This window comes from Mytilus californianus, unplaced genomic scaffold (assembly GCF_021869535.1).
Source record: "Mytilus californianus isolate M0D057914Y unplaced genomic scaffold, xbMytCali1.0.p SCAF_8, whole genome shotgun sequence".
NCBI classification, from domain to species: Eukaryota; Metazoa; Mollusca; class Bivalvia; order Mytilida; family Mytilidae; genus Mytilus; species Mytilus californianus.
In genome coordinates this window covers 105713752-105741582 of record NW_026262734.1, presented here as the reverse complement: position 1 = coordinate 105741582, position 27831 = coordinate 105713752, and the positions used below count along the sequence as shown (strand labels likewise).

General features: G+C 32.0%; 1 protein-coding gene across 1 annotated transcript; it reads right to left on the bottom strand.

Annotated features, from left to right (window-relative positions):
- Positions 1-3: 3 nt before the first annotated feature.
- Positions 4-27409, bottom strand: LOC127711148 (calcium release-activated calcium channel protein 1-like). The gene is made up of 2 exons (XM_052217099.1): positions 27147-27409; positions 4-5503 (listed from the first exon to the last, which is right to left on the bottom strand). The coding sequence occupies exons 1-2, from the start codon at positions 27321-27323 to the stop codon at positions 4997-4999; spliced, it is 684 nt and encodes a 227-aa protein (XP_052073059.1). The 5' UTR covers positions 27324-27409; the 3' UTR covers positions 4-4996.
- Between the last annotated feature and the right edge of the window lie 422 nt (positions 27410-27831).

The window sequence follows — 27831 nt, the reverse complement described above, 5'->3', positions numbered from 1 at the left end:
AAATTGAATGATAGTTTCTTTTACTTTTTATAAACAGTATGAACTGTGTTATTACAAAACATTAAACAATAATTTATGTTTTTCATGATTAAAGTAACATATTCTGATTCATAAATGAATATTACAAATTAAAACATACTGTGGATTTATTATTATGGGATGGATGCCAATTTAGGTGGATTTTGTGGGTATAGGTAAATCAGGAATTTAAATGTTCAATGAAGTATACATTCTCTATATATAGGCTTGTGTGGAGACTGGCAAAACCAGAAAATTAAATATTCTTGAAAATATATATAGTTTTTCCTCAATCTACGAAAACTGATATCCATGAAAATAAATCCACCTTAACTTATGTACCACAATTAAAAACAAGTAACTGTATGTGTTAAAAAATGAAAGAAAGAGCTGATATTATGGAAAACTACTAAGGAAATGCCTTTTAACTTTCATGAAATATTTGTATCCTCTTTGCTTGTTAAATAGAATGTAAGAATGAATAAAAGATGCATGAGGGAAGCTTTAAAGGTACAATCCAACAACAAAGCTTACCAAAAGAATATTTATATTTTCTTTCTCGACTGAAATCTAAGAAACATATTTTCTTCATTCACAGAATAAAATACATGCACTAAATATAAAACAAAGCATTGCTTTTCATCAACCACTCAAAACAATAGAAAGGATACATAAAATCTACACACACTTCTTGTCATTTCCACATACCACATCATTTTACTATGCTTTAGATTCAAATATAAGAATTTAGAAAATAATTGTTTAGAGACTTTACAAAAACACATGTATTTGAAGCTTTTTAAGGGTTTTATGAAATTTCGAATGATGTCTGTTTCTTTGTATTGTTGAAGGCAGTGCTGTGACCTATAGTTGCTTACATCCACGTCCCTTTGTATTTGGTGGATAATGTCTTATTGGTAATAATACCATATCTCCTTATTTTCATATTGAACAAGGAAAGTAATATCTAATTTTTTTCAAATACTGTAAAAGAACGCGAAAGATATCAAATAGACATTCAAACTCATAAGTCGATAATAAACTGACAAAATAGATGTAATAAATCTATTTTTACGAAAACCTTTTCTGCATCTAGTCCTTACTAATTAATCATTTGACCATTTACTTTATAAATTTACTTGAAGATGAAAGTTTGAAATTATCATGACAATAACTACTCCTGTTATTTTCCTACTTGCTAAATCAGGTAAATAAATGTTTTGCTAAATTAGTTGGTTTAAAGTATTTAACTTTGGACTTTCCAGTAAAATTTCCAGTGTCCACTAAGTAAGTAATGATAAGCATCCAATGGACTCAGTTACTGTAAATTCAGCAATTAATTGTGTACATGTATTATTGCGATTTTTGAAGAATGGACAAAAATGCAAGATTAATTATTGCAATTTAGGGAAAATCTGCATACAGGTATATGCATTAGATATCGGAATGCAAGTTCTTATTATTGCGATCATCACCCTGTCACATTCTTCGCATTAATGAAAACCTCGCAACAATTTCTAAATTTTACAGTACTTTATCAACCCAGAATTTCAATGCATTATATAGAACTTATAATTATATCTCATAAATTGAACATGAACTCCTCAAAAAGTGTAAAAGTCAAAATTTGTAAAATTAGTTTTCCGGTTTATTTGTAGGTACATGTACATTAGTCTTTTACAATGGTTAAAGTGACAATCGGCCTTTATTATCTGATATATCTTCTGTCCTTACGATGTTTAAAGTGACAATCAGCCTTTATTATCTGATATATCTTTAGTCCTTACGATGTTTAAAGTGACAATCAGCCTTTATTATCTGATATATCTTTAGTCCTTACGATGTTTAAAGTGACAATCAGCCTTTATTATCTGATATATCTTTAGTCCTTACGATGTTTAAAGTGACAATCAGCCTTTATTATCTGATATATCTTTAGTCCTTACGATGTTTAAAGTGACAATCAGCCTTTATTATCTGATATATCTTCTGTCCTTACGATGTTTAAAGTGACAATCAGCCTTTATTATCTGATATATCTTTAGTCCTTACGATGTTTAAAGTGACAATCGGCCTTTATTATCTGATATATCTTCTGTCCTTACGATGTTTAAAGTGACAATCAGCCTTTATTATCTGATATATCTTTAGTTAAGTACTTATAATCTCAAGGAAAATGTCCTTTTATCAGGGACATGTACATCAATTGACCACTTGAAATATTAACTTTCCAAAACAAATTCTTGATAGAGATTAACTTCAATGATGTTGTCTATAAATTCTTCATAGCTCAAAACTGTGTTTAAATACCAAATTGATAGATATTTTACAATAGAAAGAGAAAACAATTTTTGTCTATCTTTTTTTATCGTAAACAGGAGACATATTTAAAAATTTCATTTTTCACCACAAAATTAACATGAATCTAACAAGTAGTATCTTTCATAATAAAATATTACAAGATAAAGAAAAGATAAACATGATAGAATGATAATATTAATGCATTATCTTAAATTAATGATCTGTCAGAGTTGGGCACATTTAATGTTAAATATTAGATAAAAGAAAAAATTACAACAATAAACCATCAAATCTGTACAATCTGTCAGCACATTTGTCTTACAGGAAATATAGGAAGAGTTATAAATAAATAATATTTACAATATTCAATGAAATAACTTACATAGTATGCTATACACAAAGAATTGTAGAAAAACATTACTATAACAGAGGTGGACATTGAAAACTAATATCAGTTATCATTTCCCATTTTTGAAGAAAACGAATGATAAATTTCTGGAATGCTTTTCTTATTAAAGATTTTGCACTTTGCAATGCTATTTATTTACTGACTGTAATCCCTAGAGTATACACATGATACATGGGAACATATCAAATATACACATGATACATGGGAACATATCAAATATACACATGATACATGGGAACATATCAAATATGCACATGATACATGGGAACATATCAAATATACACATGATACATGGGAACATATCAAATATACACATGATACATGGGAACATATCAAATATACACATGATACATGGGAAAATTCTTATTTTTCTTTCCATTTTAAATATAATCAGTGTGAGATCTATTCAAAAGGGAAATAATTATTATCTAGTCTTACAATAAGATTGATTGATTGATTTTTTAAGTTTTTAAATTTCTATATTATTATAATCACATTAATTGTTCAGTTTAACTGGAGTTAGTAGCAAGACTAGTAGACATATTTCTTGAACCTAAACTAGAGAAAAACAGGGGATTTACTGAGACAATAACCTTGTTGAAAAATATTTAAGAAAATTAATCTAATGAAATTAGAGACTGAAGGTTTATTGCAGGACAGGTAGATTTAAGTCGACTGTGAGAAATTTTTCCAATGGTCTGTTTAACATTGGCAAAACCAATAAAATTATTTGGCCTAATAAAAAGTGTTTCTATTTGGCCTAAAATCAAGTAAAGTGTGAAATATTTTACTATTTACAGATACGAAATTATTAAAAAAGTTGTTCCCACTTGTCATATAATGTTAAACCCTTGGAATTAGTGTTATTTGAGTAAGTGCTTTTAAAAATGTGTTGGATGTTAAAGTTATAATCAAGGAATACAACATATGTCAACTTAGTGGAGAGTTTGGCAAGCATAAGGCAATGTTATAAATGTTTGAATAAAGCTATTAACTTGTTTGCAGTAGTAAAATATATGTAAAATTTAATCTTTCTACTTAAACTATTTTTCAACAAAAATAGATATGAGAATAAAATTTAAAAAGGTAAAGAAAAAAATAAGTCGACATCAAATTTCTTTATCCCATAATGCATCAGTATATATATTGCATCCTACTTCGTTGTCTCAAATAGTTGAGCAAACTGATCAATATTCTTTACATAAAAGAGGGTCTGGATGGGGGTTAACAGAATAGAGAATAATGGGCAAAAATATAAAGAATAGAGAAAAATGGACTAATATAATAAAGAATAGAGAAAAATGGACCAATAAAATAAAGAATACAGAATAAAGGGGTGCTAAAATATAAACAGTGATAAAGAATAGAGAAAACTGGACCAAAAATATAAAGAATATAGAGAAATGACCTAATAATTAAAGAAAACAGAAACGAAGGACCCCCATCCAGATCCTCATAAAAATATATCTCAATTTGTAATAATTTTGTAATACAGTTGACAATGTACATAAATCAAAAGACATCATAAGAACACAAAATTTTATACATTACCAGTATAAAAGTATTAAATTTGTCTTCTTCATATTCACAAAAATGAGGCAAAATATAAACATATTCGGTGCACGAACTCATAAAAAGATTTTACACATTTTTAAACAATCTAATTTCCTTACCAAATCAAGCTAACCACAAAATGTATGATCATCTTTATAATCCGCTGTTTAAAAACACAAATGTCAATCATTTAGGGCCATGCGCAAGTAGGTACAGACTGATAACTAGTAACACATAAGACCTGACATATACATGTTAGCCCTTTGATGCCCAGTATTGAACTACTTGAGGTAACTTAATAATGCAAAATTTACAAGAATAATCATTTAAAACCTTATGGGGAGTTTTCATAGCAAAAATACTTACTGGACATGGAAATTGTAACAAAAGGTCTATAAGCATTGATAAGGCAGATTACTTCAGAAAAAACACAAACACAAAACCATCATTTTTGCACACTAAATATTGAAATCTAATTTCAATCAACAGAGTGCACCATATACCTGTTAAAAAAGGAAATGATAGTAACAAATATTAAAAATGCAAAGCAGTAATATCATACTACACAACTGTAACCATGGGTACAAGGTACTAAATATCTACAAATTAGTGGAAACAATCCCACAATTTCAAACAATGCCTTCTTAAATAAATTTTGCAACAACAAGTAACAAGTACAAAATCAATGTAAAATAACAAAATAGATAAAAACATTTAGACAATTTGGATGCCACCACTGTTATGATTATTCATATCTATATCATTGGCCAGTCTGGCTAACTCTTCTATATCTTTAGCTTTCTGTTCAACTTTATGTGAAATTAACTGTCGGTAAAAATGGAATGAAAATATAATAAAAATAACTCCCACTGGAATGACCACAGCTGTTGACGCCCATGCTGCTCCTTTATTATTTCCGATTTTCTTCACGTCAAACTTTACCCAGCATATCAGCACTATTTCCGTCAAAAACAACAATATTCCAAGTCCTGTTGAAAAAGCCCATGCCATTTGAATTAAAATGTTCATTTTTTCATGTGGAGATTCGTTGACTGCATTGACATTGTGTACATTGCTGACTGCCTCTATGTTTGGTAAGATGCATGTACTGATCATCAATGCCAGGAGATGTACGGAAACAAGTAACGTGGTACACACACTAAACACAATCAGAAGAGCTGGCGATACATCTTCTTCAATCTGAATTTCTACCAAAGCAACCTGAAAATATAACAATGCATAAACAAATTGTCAAACTGTAGTGATGCTACAATGATTTGATTTTTATTTTTGGTGTTTTAACGCCACTTTTAAGCACCGCTTTTGGGCTATTTCGTGGCGGCCAGTTTAGGAAGCCGGAGTGCCCGGAGAAAACCATGACCTTCGTTAGGAAAACTGGCAATCCTAGTAAATTAAGATTGGAGTCGAGTGCACCCGCACAAGCGGTGTTCGAACTCACAACCTCAGTGTTGACTGGCTAGTGATTACAGTAGTAACTACTTAGACCCCTCTGCTACCGAGGCCTCCTGATGCTACAATGAGTTAACTGTGAAATGATATTAAATTACTGTGTCCGTAGTAAGTACTTATATTAAACATCTTATTGTGCAATATTTGAGTTTTTTGCAGGTTGGTTTGGGGAGTGTGTGATTTTGAGGACAGGTAGGGTATTAAAAGGATAAACTGTGAATCATTAAAACAGAGTCTCTATACTAAGTATATCTGTTTCCCATTAGCATTATATGAATAGAAATTATGGGTTAGTTATATTTCATAAATTATAAGAAAAAGTTCTCTTGGAAGATGCTTCTAAAAGTTATAATTAACTGTTAACAAGAATGTGTCCATAGTACACGGATGTCCCACTCGCACTATCATTTCCTATGTTCAGTGGAGGGTGAAATTGGGGTCAAAACTCTAATTTGACATTAAAATTATAAAGATCATATCATAGGGAACATGTGTACTAAGTTTCAAGTTGATTGGACTTCAACTTCATCAAAAACTACCTTGACCAAAAACTTTAACCTGAAGCGGGACAGACGGATGAATGGACAAAAGAACGGACGCACAGACCGAAAAACATAATGCCCCTCTACTATTGAAGGTGGGGCATAAAAAAAGTACATTTTAAATCACCTTCTGGCCAACTGAGTGAGAAAATTAATCAATATGGTTGATGTATAGACTTTTTACATTTCCCACTCCAAACATTGCCTAGTTTGCCCCCTCCCCCCCCTTTCAAAATCTTGGATCCTCATCTGGTATTTCACATTCATGTATTACACTGTTATAAGTACTCTTTATAAACCACAAAATTTACAAATAACTAAATCTTTTTAACATCAAGGACACATACTAATTTAAATTTGGTATAAACAGTAAACATTTTGTAATACGCACTGCTACAGTTAACACTTAATTGTTAAAATAATTTATCTTTTATGAACTCATAATATAGCCATTAAAAAACAGCTTCCACACAAACATTCAAATGAAAAGCCCCTTTATAATATCAAAATTCACTCAGATAATTGTACCTGAGCTACGTGCATTTTAACAAAAGTTCTCCATGTTCAACATTTGTGCACCATACAAGTTTTTAAACCATTTTTTTCCCTAATGAATGAACTACTAATGCATTCATACCAACTACAAATGGATTTAAAAACACCAGGTACTTTAATCTGTGTGACAAATACATAAATATTTTGGGTGATCTAATAATCAAAACATCCAGACCATTTTTAGGACTAAAATACTCGTAACTCATTAGTACGTATCATGCAGTTCTGCACAAATACAAAGTAATAATTGAAAAATAATTATGGACATAAAATTAAAAGTCAGATACTCAGATCTAGTTAAAATCATACAAAGAATAGCGGACTAAAATAAATAAATAAACAGAATGACGAATTATTGACACAGAAATATGTCTTGTCTGTGAGTAGTTCAATAGAGAAATGCAAATATTGACTTCTAAACAACTGGTTTGAAAAGTTTACAAGCTAATGAACCAAGAATGAGGTGCCATATATTCTACATGCAATGTGGCATTATACTAATACTAATATTTCCTCCCCATCATGATAAATGTGGCTTACAGACAAACAAAATTCTCAAAAATGTTCTGGTTACTGCTCTATAAAAACAAAGCTACCATCTATGTTTAAATGATATTAAAAACATGGTAAAACAAGAATATGTGTCCTAAGTCCATAATGCCCAGCTGCACAAGTAAATAGTTCACCACACATAAACGTGTACTAAGTTTGAGTTGATGTGAGCACAAAAAACCTGAAACCAAAACTTTAACCAACCTTTACCTGTAACCAAAAATTTAACCTGATACAGGACAGACAGACTAAAGGACGGACAAAATGCAGACTAAACATGCATTCTGAGAGTATTGCATAGCAATACATAGTCCCCTACCAGTTAAAAATTCATTGTACTGTGAGTGAGTGGAACAAAATTGATCTTTAACTTGTCATGGTGTAAACTATATAACATTAAATATCAAGTCAATATCTTCAAGCATGACGCAAAAAAAGTGTGGAAAACTGATTATTTAAGTGAATTTTCAGGGTCCAAGGACCATAACATCAGACCGGAACAAAATTTGAATTTGATCTGTAACTTGTCATCATAAAACTATATGCCAATTATCAAATCAATATTTTCAAGCATAACAAAAATAAACTGCTTCGCTGAGCGCAGCTGGATACGCCCGCAGAGGTCCAACCCTGATCAGTTGGGGCAAAAATGGACACAATATTCAAGCTTGATACAGGTCTGAATTTGGATTGTATTAAATATTTGACATATTATAGGTTTCTGAATAAATGTAGTCAAAGAACTTGAAATTGGTTATATGAATTGAATTGATATTCAATTAAAGATTTCTTGCTGTTGTGCAATACACTGTGTTGTTGTGCAATACTTAGTAAATCTGTTGTCAGACTATAAACAAATAAAGTTCAATTAATTCTCAGTCATTTTAGAAATTTATGAAAATGTAAAGGGAGCTTACATCAATAGATATAAACAATTCACCAAAGTTTCATGAGAATTGCTGAAAGCATTTTTGATTTTTTGTCCGAAAACTGGAAAATCCCCCTTTTTGTATTAATAAAACCCTGTAATCCCCCTTTTTTTATTAATAAAATCATGTAACTCGGAAACGTAAAATCTAGAATATATAAAAATCAAAAGGGAGCTCATGCCAATAGATATAAACAATTCACCACAATTTCTTGCAAGTTGGTGAAAGCATTCTTGAGTTATTGTCCAAAAACTGGAAAATCCCCCTTTTTCAATGAATAAAACCCCATAACTCGGAAACGTAAAATCTAAAATTTATAAAAAACGAAAGAGAGCTCATGTCAATAGATATAAACAATTCACCAAAGTTTTATGCAAATTGGTTAAAGCGTTTTTGAGTTAATGTCCGACATGTTGACGACGTACGGACAGACGGATGGACCGACAGACGGACAACAGTAAACCATAATCGTACCGTAAACGGGCGTATAAAAAGTGAGGAAAACTGATTATTTGAGTGAATTTTCTAAGTCCAAGGACCATAACTCTGCACAAAATCATCAGACCGGAACAAAATTCAAACTTGATCTGTAAGTAACTTGTCATGATAAAACTATAAACCAAATATCAAATCAATATAATCAAGCACATAAGAAAAAACTGATGAAACTGATTTACAAGACTGACGACGGACGGACGGACGGCAAAGGCTTAAAGGTCAAACATTAGAGCAGAACGTTTAATGATCGTGCAAACAATTAAATTGTGAGAGTATGCCAAAGTATTGGTTGTTAAACTTTAAAAAAAAACATAGATTAATCAACCATACCAATCTCACAAATTCAGATTAAAACAGCTGAATATCGCCTACTACACATTAAAAGAATGAGTAGGGGAGGGGCATAGACACCAGAAAAGGCAGACAAAAGTCAGCATACTGTCTACAGAGCAGCGGTCATCTCCAAGTTTTCAAAGGACAAATACAATATTTATTTAAAGTGTTCAAATATTAATTAGATATATTGTTTTCCGTACTGAAATAAAAAGCGTAGTGTAAGACTAGATTTTTAAAAATATATGTATATTCAGTATATATATATTGACTTTGCACTTTTAAAGGCATCGACCATTCATCTGTTTGGTTTTTGGAAAGTTCAAGCATGACAAAAAAAGTGTGGAAAACTGATTATTTGAGTGAATTTTCTAAGTTCAAGGACCATAACTCTGCACAAAATCTTCAGACCAGAAGAAAATACGAACTTGATCTGTAACTTGTCATGATAAAACCATATACCTGTAACCAAATATCAAATCAATATCTTCAAGCACGAAGAAAAAAAGTGTGGAAAACTGATTTGCCGGACTGACAGATGGACAGACAGATGGATGGAGTGCAAACCTAAAGTCTCCCTCGACTTGTCAGTAGGGGACTAAAAATGTAATCCTTCTCTACTATCCTAGACAGGGCATAAAAATTATTACGCTGCAAAGCTGCCAATACAAGAGGCTATTATGGTTATAATTCCTGTCCTAATGGGGTCATCAAATCAAATGCCCTGTGTATATGGTGAGTGCCAAACACTCTGCACATAACATAAACCTTGCAACAACTCTCATATAATTAATCTTTTATCAACATAAACTGTTAACACAGAGATATGTCTCGCCCATTTGTTATTTTGATAGTAAAATGCAAATGTTGAAATTAAAATAGATATACTTTAACATGTAAAGTTAGTATGCAAAATATTTAAAGTCAATGAACCATGATGGAAGCTACAGGGCCAATGGAATTCAAATGAGATGTACCAATTCTAATACAACTGCATACCAAATATCATTGACCTACCACTAGTGGTTCCCCATAAACTGACCTACTCACAAACTAATTACTAGTAAGTTAAGCCAAAAGTTTCAAAGTCATTAGACTATGACTGAGAGGAAGGGGCAAAATCTGCATGGAAATGAGATGTGCCAATGCTAAAACAACTGCATACCAAATCTCAATGACCTACCAATAGTGCTTCCCCATTAACTGACCTAATCACAAACTAATACATTGTTGATGACAATGACGACAACAACGCCGCTGCCGCCGCCAAAAACAGCATATTCATGTCTCGCTTTTTGACTCCATCAAGGGGTGACAAAAACCACAATCCAAAACTACAATATATATATCTTTGTGAATTCACACTTGAAATTGAGAACTACATGTATGTGCTAACATCTAATACTTAACTAGTTGGTTTAAGTATGTGTGAAAAGAAATAAGGAACTTTTATAACATTATTTTGATCAAAATCATTTTGATTTGGCCTAACTGTCTATTGTGAAAATAAAATTGATGTATTTTCATGGACAAAGTAATATGTTACTGTTAAAATATCCTGACAGTGAGTCCATTTTCAGGTTAAAGTTGACATCTGCTGTCATATCATTTTATCGGCCTGTCAGTGTTTAAAATCACATAGAATTAATAATCAGTAAAACAAAAAGTTTGATCCAAATTCATTCTGAAAAGTTTTGTTCATTCTTTATTGTCACTGTTAAGACATTATATCTGAATTAGTTACTGTACTGACAGATCTCTACAGTCAGTTAAATAAAACTGACAAGGTCTATTTTCTGATTGTCCCCAAAATGTATTTATCTGTACCTTGCAACGATCCCATAAACCAAATATAGTTATACTATTTCTCATAATAAGTCAAAATCCATGTGATTATATTTTATTACTAAGTCGCTGAACAATGAAAATGAGGTCAAGGATAATGGACATATGGCAGACGGAAATGTATAACCAAGGCCAGTACTATGCTTGTCCCTGACCTGGTTACTCATCTTGCTAGGTTGGGGGAACAAGCAGGTAGCTTTCATTTGAATACATGTCAACGTAACACAGATTCAAGTTCTATATATAATGTTTATTAATCAGCATTCAGTATAGTTATCAATCACAATAATCACATCATAAGTTCATGAGACATATTAAAACAGCATGTCTAATATCAATTCAATACAACTGTCTAAATCCAAGTCTAAAACACAAGTGTCCTATACATGACTGTCCCAAACTACATGGTCAACTAGTATATGTTGTTTTTCATTATTCAATTTAAATAACATTAATACTCAATATATTTACTTTACATAATAATGCTAGTTTATCTATTTTCCCAAATATCAAGTCTTTGTGACATAACCTAAATTATCTTAAAAAGTAAGAAATCCCTTTTGTATATAACACTTCTCTAATCCTTAATTCTCTATTGTCATTTAACCCTCAGGGGATTACATAATAATTTGCTTTACACTTATCTAAAATTGTGAAGATTTATATTAACTATTTATCAAGTAAATTAATTCTTAAGCTAGTGCTAAATATCTTAACTAATACTGAATTATAACAAATCTTTGAATTCTACATTTTGACATTCTTGCATCTAAAATATACTGGTTATACCCTTCCCTTCGTCGCCAAGATTGCTCCTGCAATCTTCAATTAAAATACAAAATGCATCATTAAAAAAAAAAAATATAATATTTTACACATATTATATAGCAACAATTTAATTACTGAGTCCTGTCAATAAAATAAAACAATATATTGTGAAACAATGGAATCACTGATTCCTGTCAATAAGATATTACATATATATGAAAAAAAATATTGTGAAAACATTAATTAATTCACTAATTCCTGTAATAAAACATTACTAAATATATATACATGTACATGTTCCTGGATGTGGAATGGTCAAGTTTAGATTGTCCATATCAGGGAAGTTCTCTGAAGTTCACTAATATTGACAAGTCCAACTCCTACATAATTAATGACAATGAGCTCATTGCATACTTCATGAAGTATTTCTAGGTGCATAAAGGGGCATAACAATAGCAATATATAACTGAAATATAAGATTATTAATATTATCCATATTGGTCATCATCTGCAAGTTAAACACATAATTATTCAAATCATATTACCTTCTTATATAATGGACATAAAACATATTTAGAAATATACATTTGTATATGATTAACCTGTGAATAATTTGGAAAGAAAATATTTATAATTAAAATAACAATAAAGAAAATATTAATAATCAATATCAAAACATGCAAGCATTCTATATCAAAACAAGCAAGCATTTCAATAAGCAAATATAAGTGTCTTTTGTACACATATTCAATATAGACAATTAATGTCCAACAGTACAATCTTCACATTTTTCACCATTGGTAGTCAAAAAAAAGTTACTAGTTTTCAACCATATTGTTTATACATCATGATACATGTCCACCTGGTTTCTTCTTCTGTTTGATTGTCATAGTAATTTTGCAGATATCATTATCAACTTTCATATCACATTGTCTTTTAATCTTCATCAATATTCATGTAAAGTTAATAAAATGTCACTTCGGGTCACAAATCTCTGCTAATAAGTTTTATAATATCAAATAAATTTTCACTAGCTAATATGATATGTCCATCATTGTTTGTCTTTCTTTAATTTTAAATGCACAATTTGGTCACTTCTGTGGGTCCACCATTTCTTCATTTTGCGGGTCCACCATTTCTTCATTTTATGGGTCCACCATTTCTTCATTTTGCGGGTCCACCATTTCTTCATTTTGTGGGTCCACCATTTCTTCATTTTGCGGGTCCACCATTTCTTCATTTTGTGGGTATTGGTACTTTACTTCATCAATGTAAGTGCAACCAATAGCATAATCATACATGACACCAAAAACCCTTATACCTTATTATCTTAAGTTCATTTTAATTTGGGGAATTTTTATTTATCTCTCAAATATTCATTAGAATACCACAATTTTAGGCCAATATATATATTACCTATTTATTAATATCAACATAAATTACATACAACATGTAAGAATTTCTAATTATCTTCCCTTCTTTATATTCTAGCTTAATTCCTATACGTTTGTCTTCTTATTTCTAATTTATCTATATAACAACTGTACGCCAGTTTATTTTTGTACTTCCTATTTAGGTACTCCCTAATTATTTGTTACTCTTCCACTAAAAATATTTAAGTCATAATAAAAAAAGACAACAGTTCAAAAATAGTGATGCCTATATACAATGTATGTATAGGGACCACTTGATAGTTCTATTTGTATCATTGATAAAGTACATTTTGTATAATCTGAAGTAAAATTGGTTTAAAGTACATCAGTAGATGTGCCGTTTACCTGCAATATTTAAGGATCTAATAGTAAGAACTACTAATGTAATGAGTACATTTGTCCAGCAGGATTAAATTAACAGACACTATAACTTCTGAATATTGTGTACTTTAACCAGAAATTCAGAACAAAAATAACACTTTTCAACGATACAAAAGAATAAGCATTGTCACATTGCATTTATGAATGCTTATAACACTACTTGAATATCTTTAGTTATAACATCTCATCCACTCATCTTCATATTTATCTTGAAAAATTTTAAGAAGTCCTGGGGGACAAGTTTCAAAAGGAACCCATTCTGGATCATAAATATGTCTTTGCTCATAGTGTATGAAACATTTTGGGACATTATTTTCTATTTTAAAATGTGTAATGTGAGAGCCTGAAACAAAACATGCTGGTCCCATATCTTTTGTTTGTGAATTCCCTGTAAGGGTCAACATAATGTTATAAAACTGGTCACCATAAAAATAAGCAAGCAAATTTGTAAAAGCATGCTGATCTTCCCCATTTACTCTGTTTAAAGGTTGATAATGTGATATTCTGTTATTTCTCAATATGGTTTTGACAAAAAATCTGTTATTCTCCAGTTTAACAGCTTGTACTGGAAATTTATCCCAATTTATTTTTGGTCTTTGTTTATATTTTACATCTTTGTTTTGGTCTATTGCAGTTACATTTTGTGGTTCATTTGAAGGTTCAAAAAATTTATGTTTGTTTTCTAGTAATGGTCTTTTTCTCTTTTTACCAGTATGCGTTCTGTTTTCATGAAATTCTCTTCTCATATTTTCTGAGATTTTATCTTGGTGTACCCATTCTGTTTTTGACATGTTTTTAATTTTTATTTTGTAGCATAGTTTCTTGTTTACCCATGCCGATGATATAATCTTTTCAACATCATCAGGTGTGATTTGTATTTCTGTTGTAGCTTGTTGAGCAGTTTTATTTGTATTTTGTTTGTTTTCTATAGAATTGTCAGGAGGCACTGCTTTATTTTGCTTTGAAAGTTTTGATTGACAATGTTTGTTTTGATTATTCCTGGGTGCATTTTTGGGTTGAGAATTCGATATTCTGTCTTGTGTTAGATTTTCAGGGCCTTCATTCTGGACTTGTTGATTTTCACCTTCATCATCCTCATCTTCTTCAAATGGATCATCAGTGTCATCTAGGAGGTAGTCAGGGCGGTCTGTTTTACTGTTAAATACTTTCAGACGACTTGCATTAACTAATTTCTTTGAGATTTTGTTATCGCTGTCCCTTCTTAGCTTAAAAGTATTACATTCTGGGGGGCCAAGGTTTGTTATTGTAAATGGGCCTGTCCACCTAACTTTTAATTTTGGACTTTGACCTTTTTTAACCTTTTTACAAAATAGCATTACTTTGTCACCAGGTAAATATGTGGGTTTTACTGCTCTTTTGTCATGCTGTGTTTTGTATTTTGCTTGTGCTCTTTTTGTGTTTTCTGCAGCAACATCCCTTGTTAATAGGAGGTCCTTAATAAATTTATTGAGGTATTCTCTGTGGTTTTTAGGCAATGTTGACTTTGGAATTAAGGCAACATCAATAGGTGCTCTCATTTCTTGTCCAAAGAGAAGGTGAAAAGGTGAGTACTGAGTAGACTGAGTAGCTGGTGTCATTCTATAAGCCATCATTATAGGTGCTATATAGTTTGGCCAATCTGTCTGTTTTTCCAGTTGAGCTCTCAATGATTGCACAATAAATGAGTTCATCCGTTCACACGCTGCATTTGTTTGTGGATGATATGCACTTGTATAGTGGCGTTTGATTTGGAGAAGCTCACATAAAGCTGCAACAAGCTTCGAAAGAAAATTGGCTCCTTGATCAGACACAATACAGCGGGGTGCACCGAAACGGGCAATTATCTCCCTAAAAAGGATGCTGGCTACTTCTGTTGCTTCTTGTGTCCTCATGGGAAAGGCTTCACACCATTTGGATCCACTATCAACCACCAACAGCAAGTAACGATATTTTTCTGGAGTCTCTGGTAGTTCTAAAATATCCATGTGCCATCTTGAAAAAACTTCTTCTATTGGCATTGGTTTTAATGGCACTGGATGGCTGTGTGTATCCCTTTTAGATCTTTGGCAGATTTCACACGTCTTAATGTATGTCTTGATATCTGTGTACATGTTTGGCCAGTAATATCGTTGACGTACAGCTTCATATGTCCTTTCTTCTCCTTGGTGACATCCAACAATATTGTCATGGAAAGCTTCTAGTACCTCCTTCCGTAGGGTTCTTGGTATTGCTAGCTGCTTAACCATGTTCTGGCCTTTTGGTAGACTTCTTGATCTTGCATTAAAAAAATGATAAAGTATGCCATTATCAATTTCATAATGGAAGGCTTTCGCATCCAGTTGTCTAGCTTTCTGTCTTTCTTGAGGTACTTGGCCTTCTAATTTGTAACTAAAAATTTCAACAAAATCTGGGCAATGTCTTTGAAGGTGCCGAAATGTTTTACGTTTCTTAAACTGTTCTGGGTCAATGTTTTCTAATGTTTCATCATCCTCATTACTAGTATCTGTTATTGTAAGAATGTTTGGTCGCTGTTCGTCATCTCCTATATAATCAAATGTTATGATTTCGTACTTCTTATTGCCCATGGCTGCAACTGTTTGTTCAATTTCATTCTGCGGAAAATTTTCTGGGCCTATCTTTTCATACTCTCTTCTTGACAGGGCATCTGCATTATTTTTCTTCCCAGGTCTATGCATTATTTCGAAGTCATATCCTTGAAGTTCAAGTGCCCATCTACCCAGTCTCCCTTGTATATTTTTAATTGTATCTATCCAACGAACAGTTATATTATCTGTATAAACTGTAAATTTGTGTGTGGCCAAATATGGATTAAAATGTTTTATTCCCTCTTTAAGTGCTAACCCTTCTTTTTCGTTTATGTGCCATTTTTGTTCATTTTTATTCAGTGATCTACCACCATAAGCTACGACATGTTCAAGTTTTGTGTTTGGATTTAATTGTCCAAGGACATAGCCAATAGCATAATCAGAAGCATCCACTGACAAAACAAATGGTTTATCAAAGTCTGGAAACACTAAGATTGGAGCTGAGACAAGGCTGTGCTTCAATGTTTCAAAAGCTGCTTGACAATCTTGTGTCCAGATATATTTCTTATTTTTCTGAGTTAATTGTGTAAGTGGAGTTACAATTTTTGAGTAATTGTGCACAAATTTCCTGTAATAATTGCATAATCCTAAGAAACTGCGTAGTTGTTTGATATTTTTAGGTATTGGGTATGTTTGCACAGCAGATGTTTTTTCAGGGTTTACTTTAATACCATTTTTGGACAAAATATGACCTAAATAATGAACTTCTTCTTTTGCAAAATGACATTTTGTTGGATTAAGTGTAAGATTTGCTTGTTTTAATTTGTCAAAAACTAATTGTAAATGTTTTAAATGTTCTTCAAAATTTTTACTAAAAATCAAAATGTCGTCTATGTATACTAAAGCAACTTTCCAGTTCAATTCTTTTAAAACTTTTGTCATGAGCATTTGAAACGCCATTGGTGCATTTGTTAACCCGAAACTCATTCTTTTGAATTGGTAAATACCTTGATGTGTTACAAATGCAGATTTGTGTTTTGTTTCTGGATCTAAGGGTGTCTGAAAAAATCCACTCATGAGATCCAGTACTGAATATATTACAGCTTTTGAATTAGCAACTGTGTCAAAAACATCATCTATCCTAGGAATACTAAATTTTGCCCTTAATGTGCATTTATTGAGCCTACGATAGTCTACCGCGAACCTATACTCTTGCTTTGCATCCATATTACTTTTCTTTTTGCGAACTAATACAATTGGGGATGACCATGGAGAGTTTGATTCTTCTATAATGTCATTTTTTAACATTATATCAATATGTTTTTCTGTTTCTTCCCTCATTTGTGGTGTTTGTCTGTAGGGCATTGATTGAACTGGTGGTGCATCACCTGTATCAATTCTGTGATAGTGGTAACTAGTTTTACCTAACTCTGTAATGTCTTTAGCAAAAACGTTTCTATTCCTTGTTAAGAGTTCAGTTAACTGTTTCCTTTGATTTGCATTTAAGTTTTCATTCATTTTTATTCCCAACTCTTTTTCAACATTCTGATATTTATTAACTTTAATAGATTTATCTATTGAATCATTATCATTTAAGGCAAAAATACCATTTTTGTCTATTTCAAAAGCCTTGGCTATTTTCTTATTCCTATATAATTTTATGCTTAATCCAGTAGGATTTAGAATTCTGTACAAAGCCTTTCCATTTTGTACATTTACTACCACTTTCGAACCAACCAAATTTTTAATATCATTTGAAAAGTTTGGTTCAAGAATTACTGTACTGTTTTTACTATGCCTAACAGAAAGCCTAACAGGTATAATAATTTCACAGTGTGGGGGAATAACCTCTTCTGCTATAGTTTTAACATGTCCATAATGTTCATTTATAGTCTCTATATTATTTAAAGGTACATTCAATAAATTTTCTTGAATTGCTAAGGTATTATTTTCAAAATTTATATGAGCTTTATTAGCTTTAAGAAAGTCTATTCCTAAAATTATATTAAAAGTTAAGTTCTCAAGTACTGTTAATTCTTGGTATATAATTAAATCATCTATATTTAATTCAACATCTACTTTTCCTAAAATTGGATAGCTCATACCACAAGCAGTAAAAATTCCAGATTGCGTACTTTTTTGTATTTTGATGTTTTTCAAACATTTTTGTAAACACTTTAATGATATACAAGAAATTGAAGCACCTGTATCAACTAACGAATCAACTGTTTTATTTCCTAATTGCAAATGTATAATATTTTTTGAAAGGGGGGCTATTAGAGCTAAGGCGGGGTCAGGATAAACTGAAATAGACATGTTGAGTCTTTGTAGAGGGAAAATCCTATTAAAAGATCTTGACAACTTTAATTACAAAATAAAGTAAAATTTAAAGATTTGGTGTCATATAAGATCACAAATAAAAGGTTGACTCACCTCTGCATACTCAGGAAAATCCACTGTTTCCTATATGGAGATATGCTGACTCTTGTCTCGGTATTCAGGTTCGCATCCTACATGAATCCCTCCTCAGTACCGGAAAGCTGGGTCACTCCGCCACGTATAACCAAGGCCAGTACTATGCTTGTCCCTGACCTGGTTACTCATCTTGCTAGGTTGGGGGAACTAGCAGGTAGCTTTCATTTGAATACATGTCAACGTAACACAGATTCAAGTTCTATATATAATGTTTATTAATCAGCATTCAGTATAGTTATCAATCACAATAATCACATCATAAGTTCATGAGACATATTAAAACAGCATGTCTAATATCAATTCAATACAACTGTCTAAATCCAAGTCTAAAACACAAGTGTCCTATACATGACTGTCCCAAACTACATGGTCAACTAGTATATGTTGTTTTTCATTATTCAATTTAAATAACATTAATACTCAATATATTTACTTTACATAATAATGCTAGTTTATCTATTTTCCCAAATATCAAGTCTTTGTGACATAACCTAAATTATCTTAAAAAGTAAGAAATCCCTTTTGTATATAACACTTCTCTAATCCTTAATTCTCTATTGTCATTTAACCCTCAGGGGATTACATAATAATTTGCTTTACACTTATCTAAAATTGTGAAGATTTATATTAACTATTTATCAAGTAAATTAATTCTTAAGCTAGTGCTAAATATCTTAACTAATACTGAATTATAACAAATCTTTGAATTCTACATTTTGACATTCTTGCATCTAAAATATACTGGTTATAAATGTCAGAATATATAAAGGCATCTAAAGTATCAAGTCTTTTACTGTCTGAATTATAAAGCTTTATACAAATAGTTAATGCTTTCAGTATTAAAAACATACCTATGTCTCCCATTCTGTGACAAAAAGACAAAAATTATATGTGAAGAATATGTCAATCCAATGACAGAATGAAACAACACCACAAAGAACATCTATAAACAATCTTCAAGATAACTGTAAATTTGCCAGATACGTGCGTGCACTTTAGAAGGAAAACAGATTTATCCTCGTCTCATGGGTTTTCATGCCATTAAGAATGCATTGTGACATCACAATTTCCATTGAAAAAGCATGCATAGTACGAATTCATATGACGTACGAAAACATATGATCTGACCATATGTCCTAGCAGCCGTGCAAGCTAAATAAATTTGAACAAGCAGGTAGCTTGAATCTCTCACTAATAAGTGTATCCCTGCTGAAAACCAGCAGAAAACTCCCCAAAACTATTAAACTAAACTTACCAAAGCAAATCCTGCCAACAGAGAGGATGTGTGACTAGAAGCCTTAAGTCTGGCTTTACTGTGATGTAAATATAACCAATTTCTTCCTTCTTTATTTATTCCCATTTTGGCCATTTCATAAAAATCAATTCACAGTTTAAACATTTATCAAAATGTTTTCAATCACAAGAAAGACATGAATGAGTCCGATCAAGTCACAGTTCAACCTCCTGAGAATTTTTCTTCATTATGATTTGTATTCAAAATTATAATGGTAAATTCTAAACCATCTGTCTCAGAAACAATATGATAACTTTTTCTTTTGCATGTATTTATGTATCTACTGATAATTAATACATGTACTATGTATGCAAATACATGCTCCAGTTATAATTTATCTACATGACATGTACATAATATTTCAACCACTTTCAATATCCGTTTGTACTACCAAAACTGTGAATGTTCCATTTATCTATTAAGTAGTTTCTTCCCCACAACTTTACAATCTTTTTCTGACAAGAGTTTTATTTCCTCAACCAGTTTATGAGGTAATATGCATTTCAATACACAGATGGTATGAAACTGATGCACTGTACCTATTAAGTTATATAATTATAATTTCCATTTAATATTTGATATTGTTGAATAAACTTGTTATTAATTTGCATAAAAAAATCCCAGGTATCAAACACATTTACATATAAATAATTCTCCATTGACTGGAATCATGGTACAAGGTCAACACAGAATATATACTCCAACATTTTAATTCCATTGCTTGTCAGTTTTAAACAAGTTGAGCAGACATATCAATCATTTCTTGTTTACATAATAATTGAATTTCCACAAGGTATGTAATCACAAATTGTTCATAATTTTCACTTGTCAATTAACAGTTAATTAATCACTATACAAATGACAAATTCGCTAATTAAAGGTGAATATCAAAACCTTGGACAGGTAAATAATACACCAAACACCTGTTCAATGGTCACTTACATCAATCTACTTTGTCTGCCATGCCCTCTGGACATTGTTATGCACAAATCTTTACTTTTATAAACATTTTATCTATGACAATATTACTGTCTATAGATGTAGGACAGCTTTATTTACCTTTATGCATATAAATTACCTTTGTAATAACCCTGCTTATCAAGTGAATACATTTAAATGTAGGGATTAAGTCCTGCCAGTCCAGGAATGGTCAAAATTGTTTCCCAAACTTAAATTTATTGTTATGAGATTAGCCAAATAAAACATCTACAAGTAGAATATCTTCAGGTTTAAAGATCTTTAGTTACATTCCCAAAGTAAATATGTTTCATATTTTACGATATAACATAATACAAAATGTATATATTTATTCGGATACCTATATCACAAGTTTATGCTTGTAAGACATGCTTTCATGAAAGTATAAATGTTTACAATTGGCCTACAGCAGCAAGTGAAATGTTGATCTATATCCAACTATATTGTACATGTATATATATGTCATTAAATCTTTTATCAACAGAAGGACATTGACTTCAAAATACTTTTTTTTATCCCCATGGCAGAAATTATCTTCAAATAAGAAGAGAATAATTAATAGGTCTATATATAGCAGTGTTAGTCATGGACCTGAATTATAGTTTTGTGACAAACAGACTGATGAGTACAGTGAATCAAAAACATGTCAAAGCTAAGGGAGCTACCATTTGATTTTTATGGGGGGGGGGGGGGGGGGGCTAGGATGAAAAATTTTGTCCTGCCTTTTTATTTTTCCCTCTATTCGGTCCTGCCTTTTTATTTTTCACTCCATTTGGTCCTGCATTTTTTTTTTAAATATCCTGACTTTTTTATTTAACTAAATTGTCATCCTGCCTTTTTTTTTGCAAATAATCTCATCCTGCCTTTTTTTTTACTCAAAACTCCTGTCCTGCCTATTTTTTTAAAATTTCATCCTAGCCCCCCCATAAAAATCAAATGGTAGCTCCCTAAAGGGGAAAAAAAAGAAATGAAGGAATACCAAGAGCCTTCAATTAAAATCTCTCTAAACTTGATTGAAGTGTCTAGTGAAGCATCTGCAAGGTTGCACATAATAACTTCACAATGTGCATGCTGTTACAACATTGAGGACAAATTTCACTCAACCGAGGAATGTTTCTCTAGTGTAATAAACAGCTGCGCCATGAGCGCATGATACGCCCGTCGCTTTTTCAAAGAATAAAGTTCAATAACTTCTCAATGTCATATCAGAAATTTAAAAAAAACTAAAGGGAGGTTATGTTAATAGATATAAACCAGTCACCAAAACTTCACAAAAACTGCTCAAAGCACTTTAAAGTTATTGTCCAAAAACTCGGAAACGTAAAATCAAAAATTTATAAAAATCAAAGGGAGCTCATGTTAATAAATATAAACAATTCATGAAAGTGTTTTTGAGTTATTGTCCGAAAACTGGAAAATCCCCCTTTATTAATGAATAAAACCTCCATAACTCGGAAACGTAAAATCTAAAATTTATAAAAAAACGAAAGGGAGCTCACGTCAATAAATATAAACAATTCACCAAAGTTTCGGGCGTATAAAAATTGAAACGCATTTGCTACACATTTTATGTTTTAACCTGGTCAGTGTTCAAAGGTGTCAAGAACAGTCAGTAACTCTGTAACAACGTTTATGTAAATTGATTGATTGTTGGTTGCTTAACGTCCAGTGGCAAATATTTCATGCATATTCAGGACGAGAACAAATTTACAATTAAAACAATAGGGAGGTTCTGTAATAGAGGCGTCCAGGATTAAGGTCGGAGAAATTTAGACTGCCACAGGAAATGAGGGTATATTGGATAGGGACAGAAATTTAGCCTTGCAACAGGTCACCTACAGAACCCTCAAAGAGTTGTTGCAAGGGTTCTTAACATGCAAAGAGCATGGCACTCTTTTTACACAAGGCATCGGATTTAAAGTCCCCATTCTGACCTGACCTGGCTGCAAATTTGTACATCCCGCACAGTCAAACGGACGTCCCACTTTGGCGAGGGTTTTACTGCCGGTCGTAGGAAGACCAATGGTGACCATACTTCTATACCCCAGTCACCCTTGGGGGTTTTATGTATATTAAAGCCGGGTGTTTAAACTATTAGCATTGTGATAGAATTCACATTTACTACATGTATGTTTTTGAATATATATTTCAACATCTCTAATAAACACTTTAATAAAAATAAGTCAATTAAATCAAAATAATTATGTTAAACCTAATATAATGCCAAATCCAGAGACATATATACACAGTCTCTGCCAAAACAATGTCTGATGGGTTACTAAATTATATACATATATTTTTGGTAACCTTGGGCTTGGACCTTATACCACGTTACATGTATGTCCCCGGAAAACCTTGAATGAATTTGTAACCATCATCAACATGATCATATACTTATCTATAATTAAAATTGAGAATGGAAACAGGGAATGTGTAAAAGAAACAACAACCTGACCAAAGAGCAGAACAGCTCAAGGCTACCAATGGGTCTTCCAAACAGCGAGAAAATCTTGCATCCGGAGGCGGGCTTTAGCTGGCCCCTAATTGCATATATATGATATCAAAATGGCTTCAAATACCCTAATTATTGATTTACATGTACACTAATAAATATTTTACAGTCTCAACAGTTATCTTTCTTGACATTAATAATTATTCTTATGGAATCAATGACAAGTCGCCCCACTTTCTAAAAAAAAATCACCCCACTCTTATTTACCAACTCATCCAACTTTTGAATAAAATGCTTCGCTGAGGTCGAACCCTGAACAGGTGGTACAAGTTTGGACACAATATTCAAGCTTGATACTGTCTGAATTTTGATTGTGATCATTTTTTCATAATATAGGTTTCTGACACAAAATAAATGTGGTGAAAAATCTTAAAAATTTGAAATGGGTTGAAATACTTGTAATAATTTTCGAAGATTTCTTGCAATTGCACAAAACTGTGCAATTGGATATTTCTTGCTATTGCACAATATTATGCAATTGAAGATTTCTGGCAATTAGGCACTATTGTGCTATTGCGCAATAGTGTGCTCTTGCACAATACTTCATATAATTTACACGTCATGTTTGGTGTGTATCTCCTGCCATATCAGTATTTTTTGCTTTTAAATATCAATCAGATATAATAAATGCAAAAATGGAAAATTTTAAGAAAAAAAAAATCCCCCCCCCCCCAATATTTTTTTACCCCCTTTTAGTAATTACCCAGAAACTCAATCCCAGCTTTCCCTTTGTCATATGGTACCTTGCTGTACAATTTCAGAAAGATCCATACACTTAAACACAAGTTATTGACTGGAAACTAGAAAAATTCTTGTTTTTTACCCCTTTTTGGCCCCCAATTCCTGAACGTTTGGGGCAATTACCCCCAAACTCAATCCCAGCCTTCCATTTGTGGTATGGTACCTTGCATTACAATTTCAGAGAGATCCATACACATAAACACAAGTTATTGTCTGGATACTTGAAAAATGCTTGTTTTTGGCTCCTAATTCCAGAACGTTTAAGGCAATTACCCCCAAACTCAATCCCAGGCTTCCTTTTTTTGAAATTGAACCTTGTGGTACAATTTCAGAAAGATCCATACACTTACACACAAGTTATTGTCCGGAAACAACAAAAATTCTTGTTTCTGGCCCCTAATTCCTAAACTGTTGGTAATATAACCCCCAAAATCAATCACAACCTTCCTTTTGTGGTATTGAACCTTCTGGTAAAATTTCATAGAGATCCATTCACTTGAACTAAAGTTATTGTCCAGAAACCAAATTTGTCTTCGGACGACGACACAGACGACATCATACCAATATATGACGCAAAAAATTTTGCGGTCGTATAAAAAGGGTAAAATCCCGTTGAATATAGGTCTGCCAACTCACCTCACTAATATGAAAAAGGGTAAAATCCTATTGAATATAGGTCTGCCAACTGGCCCCACTTATGAAAAATAGTAAAATCCAGATGAATTTAGTCCTGCCAACTCACCCAACTCATGAAAAAGGGTAAGATCCTGTTGAATATAGGTCTGCCAATTTGCCCCACTTATGAAAAATAGTAAAATTCCGATGAATTTAGTCCTGCCAACTTGCCCCACTCATGAAAAAGGGTAAGATCCCGTTGAATATAGGTCTGACAACTCACCCCTCTTATGAAAAAAAAAGAATAAAATCTACCTGTATTAATGACTACCAACTCGCCCCACTAATGAAAAAAAGAATTAAATTGTACTGAATTAAGGCCTACCAACTCCGGTAATGCAGGCTTGCTTGCCCTGGTACAGAGTAAGCTTACCCTTGGACGCTAACTTAATCTGGATGGGTAATAGACTTGTTGCGACTCTTCATGCAGTTTCTGGATGAGGTCATATAGAAGGCTGGCTTTTCGTCGTCGTTCTTTTTGTTGAGGCATCTGTGCCAGCCTTCTACGTCATTGTTTGTCCTTGTAGGTTGGTTGAAGACACACCATGTAGTAATCTGGTAGAAAGAGCTGGTGATCCATGTTTTGTGGACATAACGGACGAACTTCTGCAGAACTGGGTCATGAGTTGGCAGACCTTTATTATATATTTGACAGGATTTTACCCTTTTTTATAAGTGGGACGAGTTGGCAGGAGTAAATTTAACGGGATTTAACCCTTTTTCATAAAGTGGGGAGAGTTGGTAAACAAGAGTGGGCTAGTTGGTGAAAAATTGGGGCGGTTTGGCAGTGGGGCGACTTGTCTTGCTTCCCACTTATGTAGAAGTCCATGAAGTTTCCATAGTATTTCATGTTGAAATAAACAAAAACATTCTTTTTTCACTAGCAAGGATACATTAAACATGTTTAATCATTTTTCTTACATATATATGTGGTTTTTATTTTTTTATTTTTGAGATTTGAGTTATTTTTGCGTAAATCTTAGGCATTTGTCAGGTTGTCTCTAGATACATCATTTCATGTACAATGTATCCACCTTTGGAATGAATCACTCTGAGGCTGCTCAGTGATCCTTTACATATAAAAAGGAATCTGATGTTCAGTAGTTGTCGTTTGTTGATGTGGTTCATAAGTGTTTCTCGTTTTTTATATAGATTAGACCGTTGGTTTTCCCGTTTGAATGGTTTTACACTAGTAATTTTTGGGGGCCCTTTATAGCTTACTGTTCGGTGTGAGCCAAGGCTCCGTGTTGAAGACTGTACTGTGACCTATAATGGTTTACTTTTATAAATTTTGACTTGGATTGATAGTTGTCTCATTGGCACTCATACCACATCTTCTTATATCTATGAATGTTTAAATTGTAACCAATTCAAAATATATTTTACATTTTGAATATGTAATATCTTATATTTTTTTTTAAACAGATGAAACAAGGGCCAATTTACATGACAGTATGTCAGTATGTTAAAAATAAACTATGTGAAAGTTATTTAACATTTTGGAATAGACTGAAGTATCAAACAATTAACTCTGAAAAAGGGAAGCTTGGTACTTATTTTTCTATAAAAAATTGTTTTAAAAAAGAAAAATATTTAGAACTACAGGATTTTAAAAAAAGACAGTCAATTTGTAAATTAAGAATAAGTGCTCACTCTTTAAAAATTGAGACAGACAGATATTCAAAAAAATATATAGAAAGATCTGAGCGTCTTTGTTCAAATTGCTCACTTGGTAAAGTTGAAGATGAGCTTCATTTTTTGTTAGAATGTCCTCTTTATGATACTCAAAGGGAAGACTTTTTTCAATACATATCTGACAATTGTTATAATTTTAAAAATTTAAATAAATCTTCTAAATTTTTATGGCTCTTGACTCAAGAAAATGTAACTCTTATGGAAAAACTGGGCTGTTATATTTGTGACTGTTTTGAATTAAGGAGATCAGGTATGCATATTGACACTAAGTCAAGTAAATGATTTGAGAATGAATGCATATAATGTAATTTTATTCTTTTATTCACAATATATGTGGTTTTTGGCTCTGATTCTGACCAATGCTAATATACTAAATATATATTTTCAAGTGACTATTATTGTTGTTGTTACCAATTATGTAAATCAATTGTATCTGATTTTATGCCCTTTATGGGCCCTGTGATTTGGGAAATAAAAATATTCTATTCTATTCTATTCATGACAAAATTATATTATTGATATAAAAAGACCCATTGGCATTGATCAGTAGAACAGCTGTGTCATACGGTAAAGAATCAATTTTCACACTAAGGTCAAAATAATCCAGAAAATCTCAATCATTTATTTTAGTTCCATTCTTACCATTGCGAATCCTGACAATAATGCTGACGTAGAACTTGATGCTTTGAGCTTGGCCCTGCTGAGGTAGAGTTTCCTCCACGTCACGGCCTGTCTATTGTGATGATTTCCACTCATTTGTTTCACATAACTTTGTGCCAGCCAGTCCTCGTATGATGTCTTGTTGTAATTAACTTGCATATGGCTGGATATTTAAATGACATTAGATTTAAATCAGCAATCAACAATATCGAGTGACAGATCAAAAACAACGGGAAACAGTTATTTGGTGCAGTCAATATAAATTACGGATTTACATAGTGTACTGACGATTTCGAATGCCGTAAAGGTTATTAAGTCATTATTATCAATTGTTATATCATATATATAGAAATTAGCTTAAATTAGGTTGGTGTATTGTAAATTAATCAAAAACATCTCTTAAAATTGTTGATATCGCCTATCTTTTCTTTAGTTTCGTTTTGTCATAACTATTTAGTAATTTCGAATTTCGAACTTGCTAAAATAAATATTTCATCCCACCACAGTTCCGTGCGCGGTAAATATAAAATTTAGTTATTATAGCTTATAAATACAACTAGGATTGTAGTTTTTGTTGATGTTTTTTTATTGAACAAATGAATACTTGATGGAAAATGTGTATCAAATAATACTCTCTTTTTGTAATGACGGATTGTTGTGAACAAGT

What these genes read in the sequence shown, in the direction of transcription:
- LOC127711148 (XM_052217099.1), bottom strand. Translation starts at nt 27,323, where the DNA reads ATGCAAGTTAATTACAACAAGACATCATACGAGGACTGGCTGGCACAA. An exon ending in TATTGTCAGGATTCGCAATG is followed by an intron (nt 5,504 to 27,146) that starts GTAAGAATGGAA and finishes TTATATTTTCAG; the next exon opens with GTTGCTTTGGTAGAAATTCA.